Genomic DNA, 20,387 nt, shown 5'->3' with positions numbered 1-20,387 from the left:
AGTTTTGCTAGTGCTTGGGGAGGAATCGTGATATGTGAGGTGGCAACAATTTGGAGGCACTTGAGTCCCATGAACCCTCCTGCGAGCAAGAACAACGCGGGCTCCTCGAACGCTTTATGCCGGTGCTTTTTCTGCCCCCTACCCCCGTGGCAAAGCTGCCTGCGCGCAACATTTTATCCTCAAAGCTGCAAAACTCCATTCTGCATCTGCTGTGCTGAGACCTGCAGCCAGTTTAGAAGGCTGCAATCTATTTGTAAGTTCCTGTTAGCTGCAGGCTGAGCTGCTAAGACTTAACTGCAGGCCTGGAAATTCAAGTACGCAGGTAAGAGAGAGGACCCTGGAGGATTTGCTATGCCTGTGCTTGTTGCCCAAGCCGGGAAGCTATTCCAGATGGTTGTATCCTGCACAGCTCTGCTGACATCTGATCATCTTGTGGGAGTCTGGGCTGATGCTGCTACGAGGTCAGCATCTCAGCTCTGTCTTGGGAAGGAGGTGGGCAGAAAGGAGACTTGGATGAAGATGATCAGACTCTCTTCCCTCAAAAATTCATCATGAAGGGGGGTTCTTCCTGACCAGCACCAGGGTAAATGCAGTCGGCATCAGCTAGGGGTGAGCGTTCATCTTCCAAACTGGCGTCGGGAGCGGCAGCGGGGTTCTAGACATCCAAAATCTCCGTGTCCTTTCTGATTTGCCTAATGCCCTGTTGTGAAACCAAGATGGAGCCAGGAGGAATGACAAGCAAACCAGAAACCCCGCTTCCAGCCGCAGCTGGAGCACTGCCTTCCTCGTCCTCTCCTGCTTGCGTGCCCGGGCAGCAAGCACACTCCTTGCTTTCCTACCTCTGTTGGGTTTTGTATCCTGGTAACATCACTCATGCTAAAGTGCAGAAAACTCCCTGTGGTCCTTTGAGCTGCTGTGAGGGCTGTCTGGAAAGCATGAACAAAACTCACCCCCAGGTATAGTCCTTCTCTTTGGAAAAATCTTATGTGCAGCTGTTTCCTAAAGTACCTGTGTTCTTGATAGTGTTGTTTGTCTGACCTCTTTATCACTGGTTTCTGTGAGATTTCAAGTTGTTTCTACTTAACCTAACTTGATACAAAAGGAAAGTATTGATATAAAGCACTGGACTTGCATTGGTGTTTGTTTTACAAATGGGTAACTACGATTTAAAAGGTGATCTGATTGACTGCTATGTGAATTAAATCCGTGCCACGTTTCCACTGAGGCAATTTTTGCGTGTATGTAAAAATAAAGGAATACATTCTATATTCCTGGGTAAGATGGTATGAGAACTAGAAAGGCCATACCTTGTGTGGTTACTGCGTGCTGCTTCTGTAAACAGTCTTTTATTCCTTTCCTTCTAGAGAAATGGTGATGTAGTTACTTTGGATTCAACGAAGTCCTTCTCTGGAGAAAGAGGTAACGAATAAAATGCAGAGCTTAACATTTTTATTGTTAAAGTATAAATCAATTGAAACTATCTATGTAATGTAAAATACAACCAGTATTTATGGTCTGTTGAGACTGATTTCCCTGCCCCCCTCCCCCCCTTCTGTGTAGTGAAACATCCAGACCATAAAATTAATAAACTTAAGCTGTTCTTTGCTGGCCTGGAGTTGGCAGTCTTACGGTATAGTAGCAGGATAGGTAATCCTTGTCTGTCACAGAAAGGCTCATAATGAACTTGCTATAGGTTTTCTATATGTTTTAGTAGCCAAACTTCAGCAAATTTTGTCCTTATTAAGAAGGAGAAGGTGGGATCAAACAGAATCAATAGCAAACCTGTAGATCGTGTTGCAACAACATTTCATCACTGCCATTATTTTATACTTGCGTCTATTTGCAACTGTTGTGCTTTCTGGTCAAAGGTATTGCCTTGTAGACACAGACATGCTGTAATTCACCACTTTTCTTTCAAGCTGAAATGTTCTGCGTTTGATTCCTGCTCAAGCATGACGGAGAGGGTGGTTACTGCAGCTGGGATCCCTTTGCTGTTGAGCAAAGGCTGTGCCTTCACTTGCATTTGTACAACACAACAACTAAGTAAATATGAAGCACAGCTAAGACAAATTCTAACTTTTCGATCAAAGCTCTTTAAGTTCAGAAATGCCAAAATCCAATTATACGTGCAGGGTTGTCTTAAGTGACGGGTTACGTGTTTCTCAGATGATCACTTTTTTTTTTTTTCTGTTGGTCTGGAAATAGGAAGTAATGCGAGAAAATACAATGTTGGTTTAGAGACAAAGCACTGGTGCTGCAGAGAGCTGAGATGAGGGCAGCTGGTCGGCGTTGCTCTTACGTGCGCTGCTGTTGTGTTGCAATGACTGTGGGTTTGGTCTTTAGCTTCCGGATTTGGCGTGATTTACATACGTGACTTTCTGAAAGTTGGAGTCCCTGGGGGGCTGCTGCCCTTTGTACCCTGGAGATGTCTTTGGGGAGGGAGAGGGCTGCTCTTTGGCCATTTCTCACCATTTTGAGCTGATAATTCAGCCTCATTCTGTGGGAGTGTTAAAGTCCTGGTTGGGGCAGAAAGCCTGAAGTGCTGTGAAATGAAATTTTACCTCTTGAGGAGTTTTGCCGGGGGCTCTGGGAGGGCACCTTTCCCAGCCTTATAACGACCTGCCCTGTGTTTTGGCTGCTCTCGCCATGAAAACGGCACTGCTGTCCCACGGGGTCGGGCAGGGGCTTGGCCTCCTCCACCCTTCTGCATCCAAGTGCGTTGGATGAGCTCCGACGGAGACGCGGCGTTTGTGCTGTTCGGTCCCACTGCTCCGTAACGGCAGCACGGTCTCTTCCACACCGCAAGCAGCGGAATTCCCTATGAGGAGGTGTTTAACATCGGAGTTTGCCTTTTAATCCCCAACTATCAACCCCTAAACCCCATCAGCCCCCCGCCAGTGCAAAGCTCCCGAAACATCACCCTCGCGGCTCCGTGCCGTTCCCTTCCAAAACACCCCCGATGCCGCACAGCCCCGCCGGACCCTTCCCCAGCCCCTCACCTCTCACTCTTGCCTCCCAGCAGACCGCTGCCGGCCACGCAGCGCCCGCGCGGGCTGCACGCGGAGGCACGTCTGCGTCTCTGCCGTGGCACTGCTCGTCCTCGCTGCCGCCGTGGGCTCGGCGGTGGCACTGGGACTCCTGCTACGCCCGCCAGGTTGGTATCCCGAGAGTCGTTATTTTTTTTGGTAAGGGAAGCAGAAAATTGTGTTGCGTGAGAAGAGCCTTCGTATCCATCACCGTGCGTGAAGCGGCGCTTCCCGGTGCGGACCGGGAGGAAGGAAAGGGAGCAGCAGGGTGGTGCGGGGCTGTGCCAGCCTGTTCCTCGGCTCCGTTGTCCTGCTCCATCGGGCTGTGGTAACTCTGGGTGGCACAGTCGTGCTTCAGACTACTGGTATAGTTTTCAGACCCTGCCATGAACCTACCAGAGACTAATCCTGGCCCTTGGTTACTTCCAGAACAACAAATGAATTTTGGAAATCCCCCTTTCTTCCCCTTGATCTGTTCCTCATACCATGAAAATGTTGGAAAATAAAGTATTTCTTGCTTCAGTGAACCGCTTCTGTGCAGCCTCCAATAACCGGACAGGCTTTTTGTGCGACGACAGAGCGACCTGCATCCCGGCCAGCCAGGTCTGTGACAGACTCAGCAACTGCAGGAGCGGAGAGGATGAGCAGGAGAAACTCTGTGGTGAGTGGTTTTATTGCAACTGTCCTCCCCGTGCTGGTCTTCCGCTTGTGAGACAGAGCAGCCAGTGTCCCTCTAATCCTGCTCTGCACTTCTGGCCGCTTACGTGAGCAGATAAGCCTGGTAGATCCTTTGTAGGGCAGATGCTGAGAGATGGCACTGCCCAAAACCCCACGGGAGAGCCAGGAATCAAAGACTCCAAGCTCCTCTGATCTTTCTAGGTTTTTTGTTGTTTTTTTTTTTTAAACCACGGTGCAGTTTTCCTCCATTGGTTAAGCTGTATGCCTATGTGGTTAATTTATTGTCCAGTTACCCTGGAAAAAAACCTCACTAATGCAAAAGCATGGAGCACCTGAACTCTGATTCCGGCTCAGCAGTGAGCATCCCTCTCCAACCACAGCTTCCCCATCTGCAGCATCGTTCATGCCCTGACACCACACGGGGAAGGACCGACCAACCCCCCATGACAGCAGCCTTTGGTAGCTGCTATCCCCATTTTAGCCGGTGCATTTGTGCCCGGTGGAGTTGAGCACGTGTCCTGTGTGTCCTCACTTGCAGGTGACTTGCCCCGCAGCCTTCCGGGATACCTGGTTTTCCGCTGCAGTAACCCCGCATACTGGGTCTATGCTGATCAGAGGTGTAACGGGATGAACGACTGCGGAGACTGCTCGGACGAGATGGGGAGCTGTAAGTCTCTCTTCTGGCTGCTGTTGGGCAGAAGGTCTCTTCTCCTGATGGATTGAAATAGGTTGTACAGGTGAGGTGCTCACTGATGCTGCTGGAAGTGCCTGGAGGCTGACATCCACTGCTGAAACACAAAATAGCTGGGATAGGACGTGCGTATGAACCATGCGGGCTCCATCCCGTCAGCTGCCAAGGGCTCTGTGTCAAAGCCTGGTGACAACCGAGAGGGGAAAGGCTCCGTGCTTTTTTCCCAGCCCCAAAAGTCGCTCATCCTTTGTAGCTTGCTGAGTGCGGAGCAGTTTCATCGTGATGCGTAGCTGTAGGCAGCGGCGATCGTCCGAACTGGCCTTTGGTTGTTGGTCAGGAGATGGGTAAGTCTCTGAGCCAGGGGGACTGCGCATGCCTCAGCGGCTTCAAAGCCATCTAGATCCTTCTCTCGCTAAAATGAGCAGCAGGTTTGTTCTGAAGTCAGCCCCCTGGTTTTGAGCCTCAGGTGAGACCTGCCCATATCAGCAGCTTTCTCTAGCTTGCTAAAAAAAAAAATAAATTGCAGCTAGGTGTTCCTCCGAGGATGGCATGTCTGCCACGAAGGTCATCGCAATGTCACGCTCCGTGGTTGTCTCCCACAAGTAGCACCAAGCGAGTGTCCTCTTCGGTGGGTTCAAAGACGCAGGGTCATCACCAGCGGCTTTTCAGTAGCTGCCGGGGGTGAAAGGGTGGCTACCCGCGTAAGAAAGGAGGGAAGGGGTCAGTGCAGCAGAAGCATTTCTGTTCCCTGTTTTCCATCCTTCCCAGTGGCCGCCTGCCCGCCGTGCGGGTCGGAGTGGTGGAGCTGCAGCCCTGTGCTCTACGAGTACTGCTCCTGCGTCCCCAGGAGGCTGTGCCGGGACGGCGTCCAGCACTGCCTCAGCTGGTCTGATGAGTATATCTGCAGACCGTGAAGTCTTGGCGCCCAGCAGCGCTGGAGACAGCAGGGTGCTTCCTGCATCGTCACCTTGAAGCCTCGGTGTCCTCCTCCTCTGCCACCCGCTTGGGAAGCTCCAAGCCAAGCAAATCCTCAGCAGCAGCGCGCTGTCCGCCGCGCAGCGACGCTGAACGGGGACAAAGCGCGTACGGCAGCCCATGCTGCAGGCTAGATGCTGGCTGTGGGACACCTTCAAGGGTTCTCCTGCCACGTGAGGGTGAGCCCTTTCCACGTGGGCAGAGCACTGTCTTGCAGCATTGACTCGATGGGTTGTGCGCAGGCTGCTGGAGACTGTTTACCAGCACAGATACCGTGTCTGGCCAACCCTGGGCGAGGGGTTTCTCCTGTATGGACGTGCTGGTGCCTTTGCAGGCAACCAGATGAAGGTATATCGAGGACTACCCTAACGAGCAGGAGCTGAGTGAGGTGAGCCTTTCTAGCCCTTGGGTTAGCATTTCCCTCTGACACGCCTTCACGCTCCTGATCCTCGCGGGCAGGAGGAGAAACTTGTGTTTGTCTTCAGAGCACATCTGCAGATGGTTTCGGCAGCAGCTTTGAAGGCTCTGCGTCGGTGCTCCCAGGATGCTTCCTTGGGGACGCTGTGCTGAGGATCACACCGTGGGGAGCTGCCACACAAGCCGCCTCCTGCACTCTTCTCAAACCATGAAGGCCAATGCGGAGAGCATCATGGCAAGGAAAACTGAAGTGGAGAGCTTTCAGGGTTTGTGGGGATAAATCACCGTGCTCCTGTGACCGTGTAGCTGTCCCTGCAAGCCAGGGCAGGGAACAAGCATGTATATAAAACGTACTTCTCTCAAGGCTGTGCAGTTTTGGAGCAGCAGCTTAACAGGTTGAGAACAGCCGTGGGGCTGGGATGCGTTTGCACTGAAGTTGGCAAAGAAAGGAGAAATAAAAGTCGCAGCCTTGGAGCAGAGCAGAGAGCAGCAGAAAACCAAGTGCCGCTCCCAGGGCGGTGTGGGATGACATGGGATCTGTTCGTTGCTTGTTTCGTTCCTCTGCCAGCAAAGCAGGATCAGGCAGCCAAACCTTCAAAGCAGTTTTCAGGGTATAGATATGGATGTGCCACTGAAATTTAGGAAAGATGTGGTCTTTCTCTTTTCCTTTGAAAATCTCATCGGTGTCTAAAACATTGTCTCTGAGAAAAACCCACATTTACAGTGAGTGCACTTACTTTTCTAGGCCCAAAATAAACATCAGGCAATCTTCTTCCCACCACCATCCCGGGTCATAGATCTTTAAAAATAAAACCCCGTTCACTCATTTCCTCTCTGTCCTGTGGCCTGCAAGTCTGCATGTCACCATGACTTGTATCAACGGTCAATGTTTCTTCTAATAGGTCACTAGGATACAGCTGTAGATCTGAGAGATCTTTTAAAAATAGCTTTACAGCATTCTGACTCATATTTCACCTGGAATGAGATGGCCAAACTCCGCACAATGGAACCGGTACTACAGGAAACTTTTATAAGCTGCATTTAATAACCTGTCCTTCTCCACGCCTGGCTGGGATGGATGGCTTGCTTTTTCTGTGCCTGTAAAACATTACTGCAGTGCATTCAGTGCTGCAGCTCGGAAGAGAGGTTAGGAGTTTTCTAGGTAAACATTTCTCACTTGCAAGCTTCCAGCCTCAATCAAAGCCTGAAGTGGAGATGCGTGTTTTTACTGGAGAGTCACAGACATCTAACGCTTCAGCAAGGCTGAGCTGGGGTTGGTAAATAAAGCCTGGCTTATTGTGGTTGCTGTTGTTCCTCTTGTTACCCCAAAGTATGTTCTGGGGCAACCAATGAGGAAGTCTTGCAGCATTTCTTAAAGGAGCTCAAGGAGGGGTGATTCAGAGGCAGCGCTACCGGGTCAGCCTCTCCTTCCTGGGGAAGAAGAGCTTCTTTCCGATTCAGATTTGGTTCAGCCTGTTCCTTGGCTTTGAAGTGGGAGGATGCGCAACAAGTGCTCTGCATTGGAGGGGGCGGGTGGGCTATGACTGCTGCACGCTTCTACGGGGCAGCGGTCAAAGAAAGGTGGGAGAGGATGGGAAGAAGACTCTCATCCCTCATGATGGGAACTGTATATAGATAACAACAACTGTAGCTGGTAAGGATTGAACTAATCAGCTGTTTAAAAAAAAAACAAACCAACAGAAATCCTCATGCTCAGCATAGGGCCCATTCCATAGGATTGGTAAAAAAAAAAAAATCTGCTCTGTATCAAAGATATTGGGACAGCCATGACTTTCTGGAGCCTGCGGTGTTTGCTGCGGCGGGGAGGAGGATGCTGGTTAGGCTGACCCGTATGGCAAATGCTGTATTCTCCCAGTCCAATATTTGCCGATCGTTGCCACAGCTCACCTCTGCCAAGTTTTAAGATGCTCCCAAGGGTGAAGAGGAAAGGGTCGGGGCACGCAACATGTGAGTGTGGAGAGTCAGATGTTTGTGCTTGCTGTGTGGAAGGCTGCTTCTCCACCGCAGCAGAGGTCAAGTGGTGGCTTGCCTTGGCTGGATGGGGACAATGTTGGGATCTGGGAATTCTTAATTTATTGTGAGACATGATAAAGAAGGCAGATTCCTGGCTTAGGGCAGGAAAGATTATTGTGCCACCTTCTCTTTCCTTCAGCAGGAAGGTGAGGAAACGGAGGCAGGCTTAGAGCGCATGGAGGATATCCCTGGCTGCAAAGAGGAAACCAAACGCAGTCTTCCTCTCCCTTTCTGCCAGCTCTCAGCTTTGTAATTGAGCTGAACCACAAAGCAATGGGGTCAGGAATGTGATCTCTGCATTTAAGATAGCCAGTAGAGGTTTACTGGTGTCAGAGATGCTGACCCACCCGGTACCTGCAGGGTAGAGCCCCAGCGTTGCTCTCGGGCTGATGTCCCTGTTATCAGTTCCCAGGGAGCGCTCCTGGGAGGCCAGAGCTGTGATTAATGGCCTCAGGTTAGGAGAGAGGAACCGGGGACTCACCCTGCTCTGGATTTACACCTGTGAAGAGACAAGCCAAGAGAGACATGGGAAGCAGTGGTCCACGGGCAGCAAGACTCAGAAGCCAGCCTGGAAACAGCCAGGGCTGCAGTGGGCAGTTTAAGCAGGCACTTGGCTGAGCCTACCTATTTCAGGGTGAGTCTCCTCCTGTGGTTTTCTTTCTTACTGCCTCGTTCCTGGTCAGCAGAAGGCTGTGTGCCTTACAGAGCGCAATAAACAGAGATTAGTGGGTTGAGGACATAGTGGTAAGTGTGTCTAAGTCTTAGGATAAAATTTACACAGTGGTGTGTTTAAAAGAGGAAGTCTGCTGGTCAGCAAGAAACCTAAGAGAAGGAATAATTGTACCAGGGATGGAGAGCGTAAGAAACACAGTGCTCTGAGACACCTCTTGTGAAAAGGAAAGATGTACTGTATTATTTTACCAACAAGCCTGTGACCTGGGCAGACTGTTCATGTCAAATCACAATGTGCCTATTTTCCGGCTCAAGGCATCAGCTCCCAGCTGCTTTACTGATGTGAAATGGAGTATACGATTCTCCAAGACGTGCATCTCTCCGTGGTCAGATTAGCAGATCTCCACAGTGGTGGAAGGACTAGCAAAAGAAATCCGTGGTAAACCAGAAGCCAGCTGCAGGAGGAGGATTATACTTGAGCACCAGAGTCATCTTCCTCCCTGTTAGAGACGCTGTTTTGCTAAGTCACCATTTGTGCCATTATTTGTCTCAGCAGAGGGCTGATGTAGTCATCAGTGGAAGCTATTAATAGCCTTGAGTTTCTGGGGAAAAAATGTAGGGCTTGAATGCAAGTATGCTTGTTTGTGTATAGTCCTTTTTTGAGGAAAATTCAGCAATAAAAGAACAAAGAGAGAGAGGGGGTTAGCTCTTTATGCATTTTTGAGGTGAAGCTCCTTTTCTTGGCCTCTTCATGATTTCCAAGGGCGCGTTGCTTTTCATGTTGCTGAACTATGGTAAACAACAGTATAAAGGGAAGATATCCTCTAAGTAAGCACTAATAGAGGAAACCTGTAGTAAATTCTTGGCCTAAGAGCACAGTGATGGTCACAGTGCCCAACTCATGGGCACTGTGTACCTCAGCCAATTTTGATAGAAACACTCAGGGCAGAAATTCAATGATAAACACACCTGCAGCATTACAGCTGTGCTCCTGGCTTCAGACAGACCACACAGAATGAGTCTGAGTGTCTAGGTTTTTTACAGCAAATATGTGTCATTTGAATTAGAAACTTCCCTGAATGTTTTTAGATGGGGAAGTACGGTTAGTACATTGCAGGCATGCACACACACCAAGAATGGGTTTTAAACCACAGAATGCTCTCAAATGCAGCGTATTTGCTTGTAAGGGAGAATATATTAAAACTGCAGAGTCTAATCTCTACAGTAACCCAGTTTCAGCTTTCATTTCCTGGGCTAAAATGAGAGAGATATGGGACTTCTGTTCTACTTTGGATTTCTGCAGTAACTGTTACCGAGGGGTTACGGTCTCTCTGCCTCCCTCCCCTGGGGCCTGTGCTTAGCCTTTTTGCTTCCTCCCTTTGTCAGAGCTCCATCAGCACAGCCTGGTGCTTACAGGCTGAGGTTTATGTTCTACCAGTACCATTAAAGTCCCAGGGCACTTTGCTAGCACAGTGCAACTTCATTTTAGATGAGCTGCAGCGATTAGTCTTCTGCCCCTCAGGAGGCAAGAGAGGAGGGATAGGACCAGCTATTTTTGTGAATGATAGCTACGTCAGAAGAAATAGTTAAGGATGACAACAAAAACTTTATTTGAAAAAATTATTATGTATTGAAAATATACAGTAGTATCATCAACCTCCTCGACTCTATCCCTCCCCAAGCGTAGGTTAACCCACAAGCATATCACAGCAACCAGATTTAACAATACTGGTCTCCTTTGTTACTCCCTCTCAGTATGTCTAAATTCTGTCATCAGCAAGAAAACAACAAACAAAAGACCCACTTCTTTCTGACTCAGTAGGTATTTAACAAATCCCAGTCCTCCACAGTGAGGCACAGATGCTTCTGTTTGGAAGTCCTTTCTCTCTCTTGTTCAGCCAAAGCTCTTTTTTTATTGTTCTTTAATTCATGGCTGCCTGCTACCTCCTTTTTCAAAGGTAAATGGCAATTCTGAACTTTTTCCTTATAAAACTGCAAGTTTCCAGATGCTTTTGTTTCTGCCTCCACCAGCTTGCATTTGACTACTTCCTCTATTCTGCGTGTCTTGCCATCTACAGGAAAACAAATAAAATCAAGTTTAGATTTTGGGAAAAACAGAATTATGCTGTAAAATGCATACTTTTGTTACAAATTGTTTTGGCCAAGCCAACCTGGAATACTGACTGCTTTGCTGAAATGTGCATAGGGAAAAACAACATTTATATTTTGGACTCAGAATTTTAAGGAGAAAACTCAGTTACTATATGTTGCCCTAAGCATGCTGCCATGCTGTACTTTAAGAGTTACCCAGCAGTCTAACAAATGAAAAAACTCAAATGCATTGTAATGCAGCTACACAAATGGCTGAAATTGCACACCTGAGATGCTATTTGTACTAAAAAAAAAAAAGTATGAAAATATTCCTTGTAGAAAAGAAAACAAACTATGTGGTCTCTATGCAGTTACGTACAGAAGTGCAGAGCTGCTGTTCTGGATCTCAAGTTGTCTTGTGGCTTGATGGCCTCCATAACTGCCTGCTCCCACTGCAAAACCGTCTGAAATAACATTTGAAGGAGTTAAAATATTTCTTGCAAAATTTACAGAAATATCATTGGAAACAACTCTATTCCTTATTCTCCCCTATTCAGTGATTTAATATTCCATAAGGACAATTTCTAGAGAATAAAACAGACTTAAAACCCCTTACCTGTTCTGCCCATCCCTCTGTTTTGCAGTTACTATGATCAAATTCTTTCAGAGGCACTTTTGAGTGAACCAGGCCTATCTGCATTTGGAGCCGCTTAATGACAGCATTAACGTCCTAGTGAAAAGGGAAATAAAGTAGTCGGAGAAGAACATTTGATTACGCTTGTCCAGTAAACTTAGATGCTTTTTTACCTTGAGACCTGTCCCAGAAATGTCCAAACAATTCAATTTCTTGAAAGAAAGAAGGTATCCAATTCCCACATCTGTGATTTTAGGGTTACCTGTAAGGACAAGTAAAGCTAACTAAGTTACAAGATGTGGAGAAAGATGATCAGAATACCAAGAAACTATTTGTTCCAAAAGCTAATACTGGAGCAACGGGGTTTGGGCCTTTTTTTTTTTTTTTGTAGTATGCTTCATGTTTTGAAAGTGAGTCAAAACTGACTTTTCCCCCGTAATGATCAAAATACAAGTATTTATAATACCAATTCTCAAACTATTAAAAAAATTTATGTAAGTAGCAGGTGGCTGAGACTACAGGTATGACATGTGCCTTCCAGAAAGTTGTTGGTGAAATTTGGGGTTGAGTACTTGGCTCATGGGAATCATCAAATTAATTGTATTCCTTCAATATTAAGGAGGATAAATTCTTTATCAGAAAGGATACAGGTTGCTTCTAATATTAAACCATGAAGTACTTACAAGACAAGTCTAATACCAAAAGATTCTCAAGTCCCTTTTTCAATACTCGTACTGGTGCTGTCATTCTGCGAAGGCCTGCATCTGATAAAGAGTTGTCTTTCAGGAGAAGCCGTTTTACGCTGGGAGGAGAGATACAAATGCATAGTGTGTAGTCATTGTTTTAGACCGTTTTTCAAAATGTCCTAAAACTCTGTGTCGGAAGGCCGGGGTCTTCCTGTGCCAACCCTTCAGTCTATTTTGTTAACGTTAGTAAGAGTAGCAAGAAAGAACCCTGGGTTAGTAGGACTAACAAATATCTTTATATTCCCTCCGCTAGCTCAACAGAAGCACTTACTTGATCAGCTATTCCCAGAGCTCCAGTGACAAATCGATCCTAGAGCACAAGCATTTGCTAACAGAGACAGTGAGGTTCTTTATACAGTGAAGTTCTTTAAACCAAGACTGCCTATCTCAAATCCACTCAAAACTAAAAAGAGAAAAACGCTTGGCAAAATGGGAGAGGACAGATTTGGTAAGAGATACGGCAATGATTTTAAGTAAGCAATGAGGTATTATACTGTAGATGAACAAAACTCAGGGGAAAACATAACACTAAAACATTCTCCAGGGCACTTCAGGACAAAACCTTGACGTAAAATGCACCAAAATCTTCTAGTAACATAATATCTCCTAATTAGCAGTCATCCTGTCTATTGATTTCCAAAATTTTCTACTTTTCAATCTTTAGTATCAAACAAAATTACAAAATCTATTCTTTTGAAATGTTAATTAACTAAATATTCAACCTCCTGCTTGCAGAAATCTTCATCTGGAACACTGGTTTAGTTAAAAATTTGGCTGATAAGGTTCCCTCTTAAAAAGGAAATAAAAGTGTAAAACTGTTCCAAATTTTTAAGATGCAGTTTTTACCTGGCCAATGGAAATGATAAAAAGTTGATTTAAAAACGTGAGACAGTAAATTATGTTGCACATTTGTAGGACCTTTTAAAATTCAGTACGTGCTTTGGATCATGAGCTTTGTGTACAATAAATTCTGTGTTTTGTTTACCTCAGGAACGGGTTCTATGAACAACCAAAATCTTCAAACTTACACATTGCTGCCTGTGAAACTTTCCTTTAAAGTCACAGCCCGATTCTTTGAACTGCTTAGTGATAGGAAAATAAAGTCTCATTTTCAGCTGTGTCTCAAGAAATCAGTACCTAGACAAAGCCTCTTTGGTGAGGTGTTCCAGCAGTTCATGTTCATCTCCAAGTTTACAACAGGAGAGATCCAAACATGTCAGCTCCCGGAAAGACTTAATTTCTTCTAGCTTTTCAGAGATAACCAGGTATCTGCAAAGAGGAAAAAAAAAAAAAGCTCTCAGTGTTCAGGCATATAAGAAGGCACCTATATCCTCAAGCATCACAAGGATAATGCAGTAGTTTCTTGTAAGTACCTATGTGAAAATTGACAGAAATTATCCAGCTGTCCTAACTACCTTTTTATGTGCAGTCTGCACACAACACATCCGAGTTCCCAGTCTTATCCTTGAACAAATGTCATGTTTTTGCTTTGATGCAAAATATCAGACTAACAATTAAGACTTCATCTGGCAAACATCGCAATTAGGGACTTCTTTACAGATTATTATTGTATTATTTCAGAATAATGCAAAATATATATTCCGGTTTACTATAAATCAACTTCACAAACTGCTCTTCCTCAGTATCTAGGAAGTGTGTAGACAAACCCACATTCATCCAGGTTTAAAATCTACCTCAAATGTTATCAGGATAGCTTGTCAAATAGCAAAATTTTACTTTTTATATACGTAAATAAAATACTTCACTAGAGGACACCTGCAGGACTCCAACTAGAGCTGTGACTACACCCCAGGCAGCAGTTATTCAGTGTGTTATTTTTTTAGCTGTGTTGGTTCCCTGATCTGATTCACTCCGCAGTCATGCAAACATCTGTGCTGGAACTATTCAGCAGGAGGTTTAGAGATCAGGACAAACCACTAAAGAATGGCATGCATGAGTATGCAGTAATAAGCACGTAGCAGTCACTACCTCACCAATCTCCCCTGCATTTACCTCTTTACTGTCCCCGTGGCAAGACAAGCCCCAAATTCACTAATCTCTCCTGAATTCACCTTATATTCCCAATGGCAAGACAAACCACGAGGTCAGCATCTTCACTGCTGAAATGAGGGCTGCTTACTAATCTGATCCCTCAAGGAACACCTCTTTGGCCATGCAAATAAGGAGACCCTAATATCCTCCCACTGCAAGTATACCTATCAATCAAACTACCCCACCAAATCCCTTTGCCATGCAATTCAGCTATGTGGAAGGCAGTACCTACAGTCAAAGCACAAGCCAATTCTTGAAAGATACTACTAGCTCAGGGGGGTTGTGAAGAGAATGGGCTCTTTTAGAAGTAAGATTCATCAGAAAACGCCTTAATACCTTACTTCCTGGATTTCAGAGGCTCAATACTTAACTCAGCTTTCTGTAATGGCAAAAGATGCCAGAAGTAACTTCATTTCTGAATTAAGCCCATAAAAAGTATCTGTACTGGAGATAAAAAGGGAGTAGGTTTAAAGGATAAAACAAAGCATAATTGACCTCTGCTCAAACATTCCTACTGTGCTCAGAACACCCTTGGCACTTCAGATGAATATGCCTGTGCTTTGATTTTAAACTGGATAAACCATTCCTTTTTCAAGTGTACAGATGGAAGATAGACGGGTTATATTACTGGGAAAGACTTTAGTAGGAGCAAGGCTTTAAAAACATAATCCAGTTTTAAGCTTGGTAAGACTCTTTTAGTGAAAGACAACGTGGACATTGAGAACATGGGAAAACAGGTGCTGGACTCTAATCGGAACCTCATCAAAGCACATTCAATATGGGGACGGGAACCACAATAAACTAAGGTAAAACCTGCCTGACTTCAAAGCCTGTAACTTACCTACAAGACTGTATCTTCTTCTGAACCCCCAAAATGAATGGGATGGCAAGCTTATAGTAAATAAATCCAGACAGTTTGCAAGGGTGTATTTTATCTGTAGTCAGTTAAATATGTTGAAATGCTTATAAACAGCAACTACAAAAACATCCCACGAAACACCTGAGAAGGCATTAAACACACAGATTGCTGTGGAAGTGCTGATTATTATTGTTAAAAAATAGTTGCAGGTTTAATCCTTCACATAAAATCCCCTGTTAGTTAACACGGATGCAGTCTGTTACCTGTATTATGATTTGTGTCTTGGAATGAAACCAGCAGCTGCACTTGTAGGAAAGGAATGGGACAAAAGGAAGCAAGCAGAAGAGTCAGGTAAGGCTCAGGTCATTTCATTAAAATTAGGTGGTGTCATATGCCCATGAGATTTTTTTTTAATTATTTTTGAGAGAAAATAATTTAAGGGAAACTTTAAGTGTGCTAGCAAAAAGCACTAGCAGATGACGATATTTGTTACTGAACACACTTACCTATTCCGCAAGCATAACGAACATAGCACCAAATTTCCATATGCTTCAGTAAACTTCTGTAGAGCTCTCAGTCCCGTTACTGGTTCTGTGAACTTTTGTCTTGCTTCCGCAGCTGAAAAGAGCTTTTCAGCAATCTGCTCTGGGAAACCAATCAAGGAGTCAATGTGATCAACATTGTCAGAAATGTAACCCAGCACTAGGCTGAAGAGAGACTTGGCCGAGTACCGGAGGTTCCCCTCCTTAGTGTACGTGAAGATGAAATGATCAGTCCTCTGCCTCCTTGCCCTATCGTCCTCCCTGTTCATACAAAGCTCCACCGAAAATCCTCTGGAAAACAGCCTAAAAGGTCTTGTTTTGGGAGTGACATTCTGTATGCCGCCTGCACCCTGATTTACCACGTGCAGCTTCCCATTTTCACGCACATATATTGGCCCGGTATCCAAATGGCTTTCTGAGTGGAGACAGTAAGACATTCCCCTCGTCCAGTTCTGCAAAAACAAACCGTAGACGGGTAAAGAATAGCCACAGAGGAAAACACTACTCGGGAAAGACCCCGAAGCCTGGCGGCTCTCCTCAACGCCCCGAGCACGGCCACGTAACCCCGCAGTGCAAGGAAGGACAGGCTGCGTGGAACAGGGGTGTGTGCCGCCTGCCATCAAACCGCCAACACGGGTCAAGTGGGAACTGAACACAGGGCTGACGGAGGGGAGAAGAGCCTTTGCTCTGGCAGGGCCCCGCCACCCTGTGCCTGGCGCTTATCGGTGGCCTGGGGCTGGATGCTGGTCCTGCACAGGCACCGGCAGCGGGAAGGGGTCTGGGGGCTGGGTGGGAAGGGGCCCCCACAGCTTGGCCTGCTCTGCTGCAGGCGAGGGGGGGGAGGGAAGGGAGGAAGAGGAGGGCAAATGGCTGACTGCAGCAGGGCAATGGAGCCTGCTGGAGAATCTCCCCTCCCCGGGAGGGGGGGGGGGCAGGCTCCTGGAGACCCTTCCCCAGCCTAGGCCAGCCGGTGCCGGGAGGCTCTGGTTTGTGAGCAGGGGTCCTGGCGGGGGGGGCTGGAGGGCAGCGACCCTGCTATGGCGGGGGGCAGGGGAAGGACGGGGGCCGGTCCTGTCAGCTCCTGCCCTGAAGAACCCGGGGGGTCAGGTCCTGCGGGGCGGGAGGAGATCGGGCCCTGCCTGAGGGGGGGGACGACGGACCCCGGGAAGGGGGTGCCGAAGCGATCGGGAGGAGGGGGGCCGAGGAGATCGGCTCCGGCCCTGAGGGGGCGGGAGGGAGGTCGGGCCCTGCCCGGGGGGGGGGGGGGGTCTGTGAAGGGATCGGGCCCTGCCCGGGGGTGAGCGCGCCCTGCCCGGGCGCAGCCCCGAGGGGCGCAAGGGGGAAGGGTCCCCGCCCCGCCCGGCCCCCCGGTCCGCCCCGGCCGGCAGGCGTGGGGCAGGGAGGCGAGCGTCCCGCTCCCCGCGCCCCGCCGGGGCCGCCGGCCCGGCCCCCACCTACCTGCCCCGGGAGGGGCCGCCCCGACGCGCCGTCAGCCGGGCCGCGGCTCGGCGCTCCCGCCGCCCATCCCGCAGCGCCCGCGGGCGGCGGGCGGAGCCGCGCCGGGGGCGGGGACCGGGACCGGGCCGGGGCCGGGGCCGGGGCCGGGGCGGCGCGGGGCATGCCGGGAGCGGGGGGCTGAGGGGCGGCCGGGGTCCCGTCTGGCCTCCCCCGCTCTTGCGCGGGGCGAGCTCCCCGCTTCCAGCCCTCCCGCTCCCCGCACGGCCACCCCTCGGCGCGGGGCGTGAGACTCCCGGGAGGCGGCGGGAAGGGGCCGTGAGGGGCTCGCTCTCTGTCTCTCTCGCCGCCCCGCGCCTGCGAGGCGCTCCGCCTGAGGTGGCGGGTGCCGCGGGACCCCGCGAAGCACGGCGCGGCTCCCGCAGGGCTGAACGGCGGGCGCCGGCGGGCGGGGCCGCCGCCGTTGCCTGGTTGCGGCAGGCCCGGCCTTCCCCTCCCCGCCGCTCCGCTCCGCTGCCGGCCGCCGCGCAGGGATGAAGGCCGCCGACTGGTGCCTGAGCTCGGCGGGGGCTGCCCTCGTCCTGGCCACCTCCAGCGACGAGCAGCACCCCGCCGAGAACGTAGCGGACGGGTGAGGAGGGCGCGGGGCGCCGAGGGGCCGGCGGGGGGGTTTGCGCGGGCCCCGGCGGGAAGCGGCCCCCCCCCCCCCCGAGATCCCTCCCGGTGCTGCCGTTACCGCAGCCCGTCACCGCCGGGCTCTGGCCTTTGCCTTCCCTCATAATTTAACTCTTTTCTGGGACCCCCGCCGTTCGTGAGTCCTTGTGTGGCACTGCTGGGCTGCAGAGCCTGAACGTTACAGTGTTACAGTATTACGAAGCTCCAGAGAGCTTCCCCGTTGTCGTAGCGGGGTTTGCTTAAAATACTCCAAATAAAAATGGCTTTGCAGCTTCTTTTTTTTTTTTTTGTGATAAATTTCTTTCAAGACGGTTATAGATGGAAAGCTGCAGGTGGGGGTTTTGTCCTGTTCTCTCCACAGAAGTTCGGAAACGTTTTGGACGACGACAGGCATGTTCCCACAGGAGTTCATTATTGGTTTTCCTAAATGTGTAAAAATCAGCAAAGTCGCAATCCAGTGTTATTTGGGTAAGACTTCATGTACTGCAGTAGGTAATAGGCACTATGTTAAAATGTGTGTCTGTGCCTATGTGTAAATTCTCACGGTAGTGTCACACTCCCCAAGCAGTCACTTCTAACAGATATATAAAGCTTAATTTAATTCATAAAGCTTCATTTAGCTTAACAAAGCAATTGTCCTCCACGTCCAAAGTTTTTCATAAATAAATGAGAAAAAGATGGAAAATCTATCCCACCTGCACTTACTTTGTTCTTACAACACCTTGCATTGAGCTTGTAATTAACTGTTCTGTTGCACAGTGTGAAGGCTGTTCTAATTTAATGGACAGGACTACAATACTTGCTCTTAATGATTTATTTTGAATATTGATTTTTATAATTTCGTAGGACAGAACTCTCTTAGTTTTACTTTTTAAAATAATGTAAAGGAAAATGTGAGTCCTAAAACAGAAGGGACTGTTACAAGATCAGAGCATGGAGACAGGAGCTTGACCATTAGCAATGGCTATGCAAAAGACATGAAAACTTGTCATTGTTTGTCCAACTTGGAAAATGAAGCTGGTGGCTGTATTATAGTCCTGCCCCATAAGTTAGAGGACAAATGGATTAGTTAATGCTTTTAAAGTGCTTTGTAGATGAAAAGTGATAGAATAAATATCATTATCAATAAAGAATCAGAATTTGTGTTGATATTTTAAATGTATATATATTTTAGTGCGGACCTTAAGGATTGAAAGAAGTGTATCTAAAGACCCAGTAGGTTTTGAGCAGTGTATTGAAAAAGGTAAGATTCTGAATTTGAAGCAGTGGGGATTTTGTGGGAATAATATTGATCTTTTTCAGTGAGTCATTTTAACCCCATGTCTGTTTGTTGAGTAGTCAAGTGTGGCTTGATGATTACTTTATTAGACATTAATGTAATAGTCACATTTAAATGAAGTTTTTGACCACTGCTGGTCTCTGTAGCAGTTTGGAGATGTAAAATGCTGTATAAGGGCTAAAAGCACTACTTGTGCATTTGCTTTAAAAACAGACTTACATAGTATAATAGAGTGCCATTTCCTGCATTGGTTGGTTGGGTTGGGTTGGGTTTGTTTTTTTTTAATGCCTCTTGGGTGACATTTTATAAAACAGTGTAATGAGTGGGATATATATACACGGGGATACTGCAAAAAGTATTTTTTCTTTTAAATCACCTTGTAAAAACAAAACAAAACAATTTCTGTATGCAGTGAAAGTTCACGGTCCTTGAACTCTCTTGAAGTCCAGTGAAAACTTTGCACAGCATTGCACATTATTCTTCACTATTTGCTTTAAAATGTATTTTCTAGATTTGCAACACACAGAAGGACAGCTTCAAATGGAAGAATTTCCAGTGAGTATTTACAGTGTACATCAGTAGCGGTTCATGAAATGGGATGTCTAGGCTAACTGGGGAGAAACCATGAAAAACCAAAACATGTCCATTTACAATTATTGCTCAGTTGATGTTAGATACAGGAATTTGTAGATCATGGTATGAAATTGCACTTCCCGACTGCTCCTTTGTAGATTATGGTATGAAATTGCACCTGCCTACTGCTCCCAAGTATGTGAAAGAGCTCTTTCCAGAAGTGTGGCAATCTTTCCTCCTTCAATTGTTGCCTTTAAGGCTGCAGTATTTGGGAGGGATGGGACTCTTTTGAATTGCTGTCATCTAAAGAAACTCTGAAGGTGGCTAGATGTATTAAAAGAGTTTGATTTATGTGTAGTTCAAAAACAGACACAGAAATATCTAGATCCTTTTAACAAACTTCTGCAAATGTTGTTTGATAGCTACGTTACTACAGAGAATGCAATAACTTTTTTTTTTCCTTCTACAGCTTCCTGATTTCCAAGCCACTTACTTGCGTTTCATCATCAAATCTGCCTTTGATCATTTTGTATCAGTGCACCGGGTGATGGCAGAGGGCACAGCAGAAGACACTTAAGTCCAGCTTAAATTTATACCTCAATTTTTTTTATAAAGAAGTTACATTGATATCTGTAGTGCAGAGAATATTTATTATTAAAATTGTGCATTAAAGTGTTTTTTGAAGGTATGTATTCCCCACCAGTTTAATGTATGTAATAGAATAGAATCATTTAGGTTGAAAAAGACTTTTAAGATCATCGAGTCGAACCGCAGCGCAGTACTTGATAATTGTAGTAACAGCTTTCTAGTTTTATAACCTAGACTGTTAGCCTAGAACACTTGAACATAACTGAGTCCATTTAAATTGATATGTTTATATCAGGCTTTCTTAATACATGAATTAAAACTCGATTTCCTGTAAAATCTTTCCCTTGCACTCTGAGTTAAATAGAAAAACAAGCGTGACATACTTAAATGGGAGGTATTA

At 47.2% G+C, this 20,387-nt stretch overlaps 3 protein-coding genes across 5 annotated transcripts; 2 read left to right on the top strand and 1 right to left on the bottom strand.

Annotated features, from left to right (window-relative positions):
- The first annotated feature begins 351 nt into the window (after nucleotides 1-351).
- Nucleotides 352-5,585, top strand: LDLRAD1 (low density lipoprotein receptor class A domain containing 1). The gene is made up of 6 exons (XM_052800374.1): nucleotides 352-492; nucleotides 1,365-1,419; nucleotides 2,888-3,154; nucleotides 3,550-3,687; nucleotides 4,243-4,371; nucleotides 5,164-5,585. Exons 1-6 carry the CDS (start codon nucleotides 352-354, stop codon nucleotides 5,307-5,309), a joined length of 876 nt encoding a protein of 291 aa, XP_052656334.1. The 3' UTR covers nucleotides 5,310-5,585.
- A 4,494-nt stretch (nucleotides 5,586-10,079) lies between these two features.
- On the bottom strand, nucleotides 10,080-17,010 carry LRRC42 (leucine rich repeat containing 42). 2 transcript variants are annotated; one of them, XM_052802617.1, is made up of 8 exons: nucleotides 16,876-17,010; nucleotides 15,382-15,869; nucleotides 13,102-13,233; nucleotides 11,902-12,020; nucleotides 11,392-11,480; nucleotides 11,201-11,314; nucleotides 10,964-11,048; nucleotides 10,080-10,565 (listed from the first exon to the last, which is right to left on the bottom strand). In XM_052802617.1, the coding sequence occupies exons 2-8, from the start codon at nucleotides 15,852-15,854 to the stop codon at nucleotides 10,309-10,311; spliced, it is 1,269 nt and encodes a 422-aa protein (XP_052658577.1). In that variant the 5' UTR covers nucleotides 15,855-15,869; nucleotides 16,876-17,010; the 3' UTR covers nucleotides 10,080-10,308. The 2 variants fall into 2 exon arrangements, with proteins under 2 accessions (XP_052658577.1, XP_052658575.1); XM_052802615.1 differs by lacking the exon at nucleotides 16,876-17,010 and having other exon boundaries at nucleotides 15,382-16,329.
- Nucleotides 17,011-17,025: 15 nt separating this feature from the next.
- Nucleotides 17,026-20,323, top strand: IFT25 (intraflagellar transport 25). 2 transcript variants are annotated; one of them, XM_052802623.1, is made up of 5 exons: nucleotides 17,026-17,503; nucleotides 17,909-17,937; nucleotides 18,722-18,790; nucleotides 19,338-19,381; nucleotides 19,869-20,323. In XM_052802623.1, exons 1-5 carry the CDS (start codon nucleotides 17,406-17,408, stop codon nucleotides 19,974-19,976), a joined length of 348 nt encoding a protein of 115 aa, XP_052658583.1. In that variant the 5' UTR covers nucleotides 17,026-17,405; the 3' UTR covers nucleotides 19,977-20,323. The 2 variants fall into 2 exon arrangements, with proteins under 2 accessions (XP_052658583.1, XP_052658582.1); XM_052802622.1 differs by having other exon boundaries at nucleotides 17,030-17,503; nucleotides 17,909-18,015.
- The last annotated feature ends 64 nt before the right edge of the window (nucleotides 20,324-20,387 follow it).

The sequence above is a fragment of the Harpia harpyja genome, chromosome 11 (genome assembly GCF_026419915.1).
Source record: "Harpia harpyja isolate bHarHar1 chromosome 11, bHarHar1 primary haplotype, whole genome shotgun sequence".
Lineage (NCBI taxonomy): Eukaryota > Metazoa > Chordata > Aves > Accipitriformes > Accipitridae > Harpia > Harpia harpyja.
The sequence above is the reverse complement of the archived record's forward strand: the minus strand, read 5'-3'. Positions and strand labels throughout refer to the sequence as shown.

What these genes read in the sequence shown, in the direction of transcription:
- LDLRAD1 (XM_052800374.1), top strand. Translation starts at nt 352, where the DNA reads ATGCCTGTGCTTGTTGCCCAAGCCGGGAAGCTATTCCAGATGGTTGTA. An exon ending in AGCTCTGTCTTGGGAAGGAG is followed by an intron (nt 493 to 1,364) that starts GTGGGCAGAAAG and finishes CTTTCCTTCTAG; the next exon opens with AGAAATGGTGATGTAGTTAC. An exon ending in GTCCTTCTCTGGAGAAAGAG is followed by an intron (nt 1,420 to 2,887) that starts GTAACGAATAAA and finishes AAACCCCATCAG; the next exon opens with CCCCCCGCCAGTGCAAAGCT.
- LRRC42 (XM_052802615.1), bottom strand. Translation starts at nt 16,037, where the DNA reads ATGGCAGGCGGCACACACCCCTGTTCCACGCAGCCTGTCCTTCCTTGC. An exon ending in ACCAAAGAGGCTTTGTCTAG is followed by an intron (nt 12,021 to 13,101) that starts GTACTGATTTCT and finishes CTCTCCTCCCAG; the next exon opens with CGTAAAACGGCTTCTCCTGA. An exon ending in TTTCTGGGACAGGTCTCAAG is followed by an intron (nt 11,315 to 11,391) that starts GTAAAAAAGCAT and finishes CCTTTTCACTAG; the next exon opens with GACGTTAATGCTGTCATTAA.
- IFT25 (XM_052802622.1), top strand. Translation starts at nt 17,406, where the DNA reads ATGAAGGCCGCCGACTGGTGCCTGAGCTCGGCGGGGGCTGCCCTCGTC. An exon ending in CGCAATCCAGTGTTATTTGG is followed by an intron (nt 18,016 to 18,721) that starts GTAAGACTTCAT and finishes TATATATTTTAG; the next exon opens with TGCGGACCTTAAGGATTGAA. An exon ending in TGAGCAGTGTATTGAAAAAG is followed by an intron (nt 18,791 to 19,337) that starts GTAAGATTCTGA and finishes TGTATTTTCTAG; the next exon opens with ATTTGCAACACACAGAAGGA.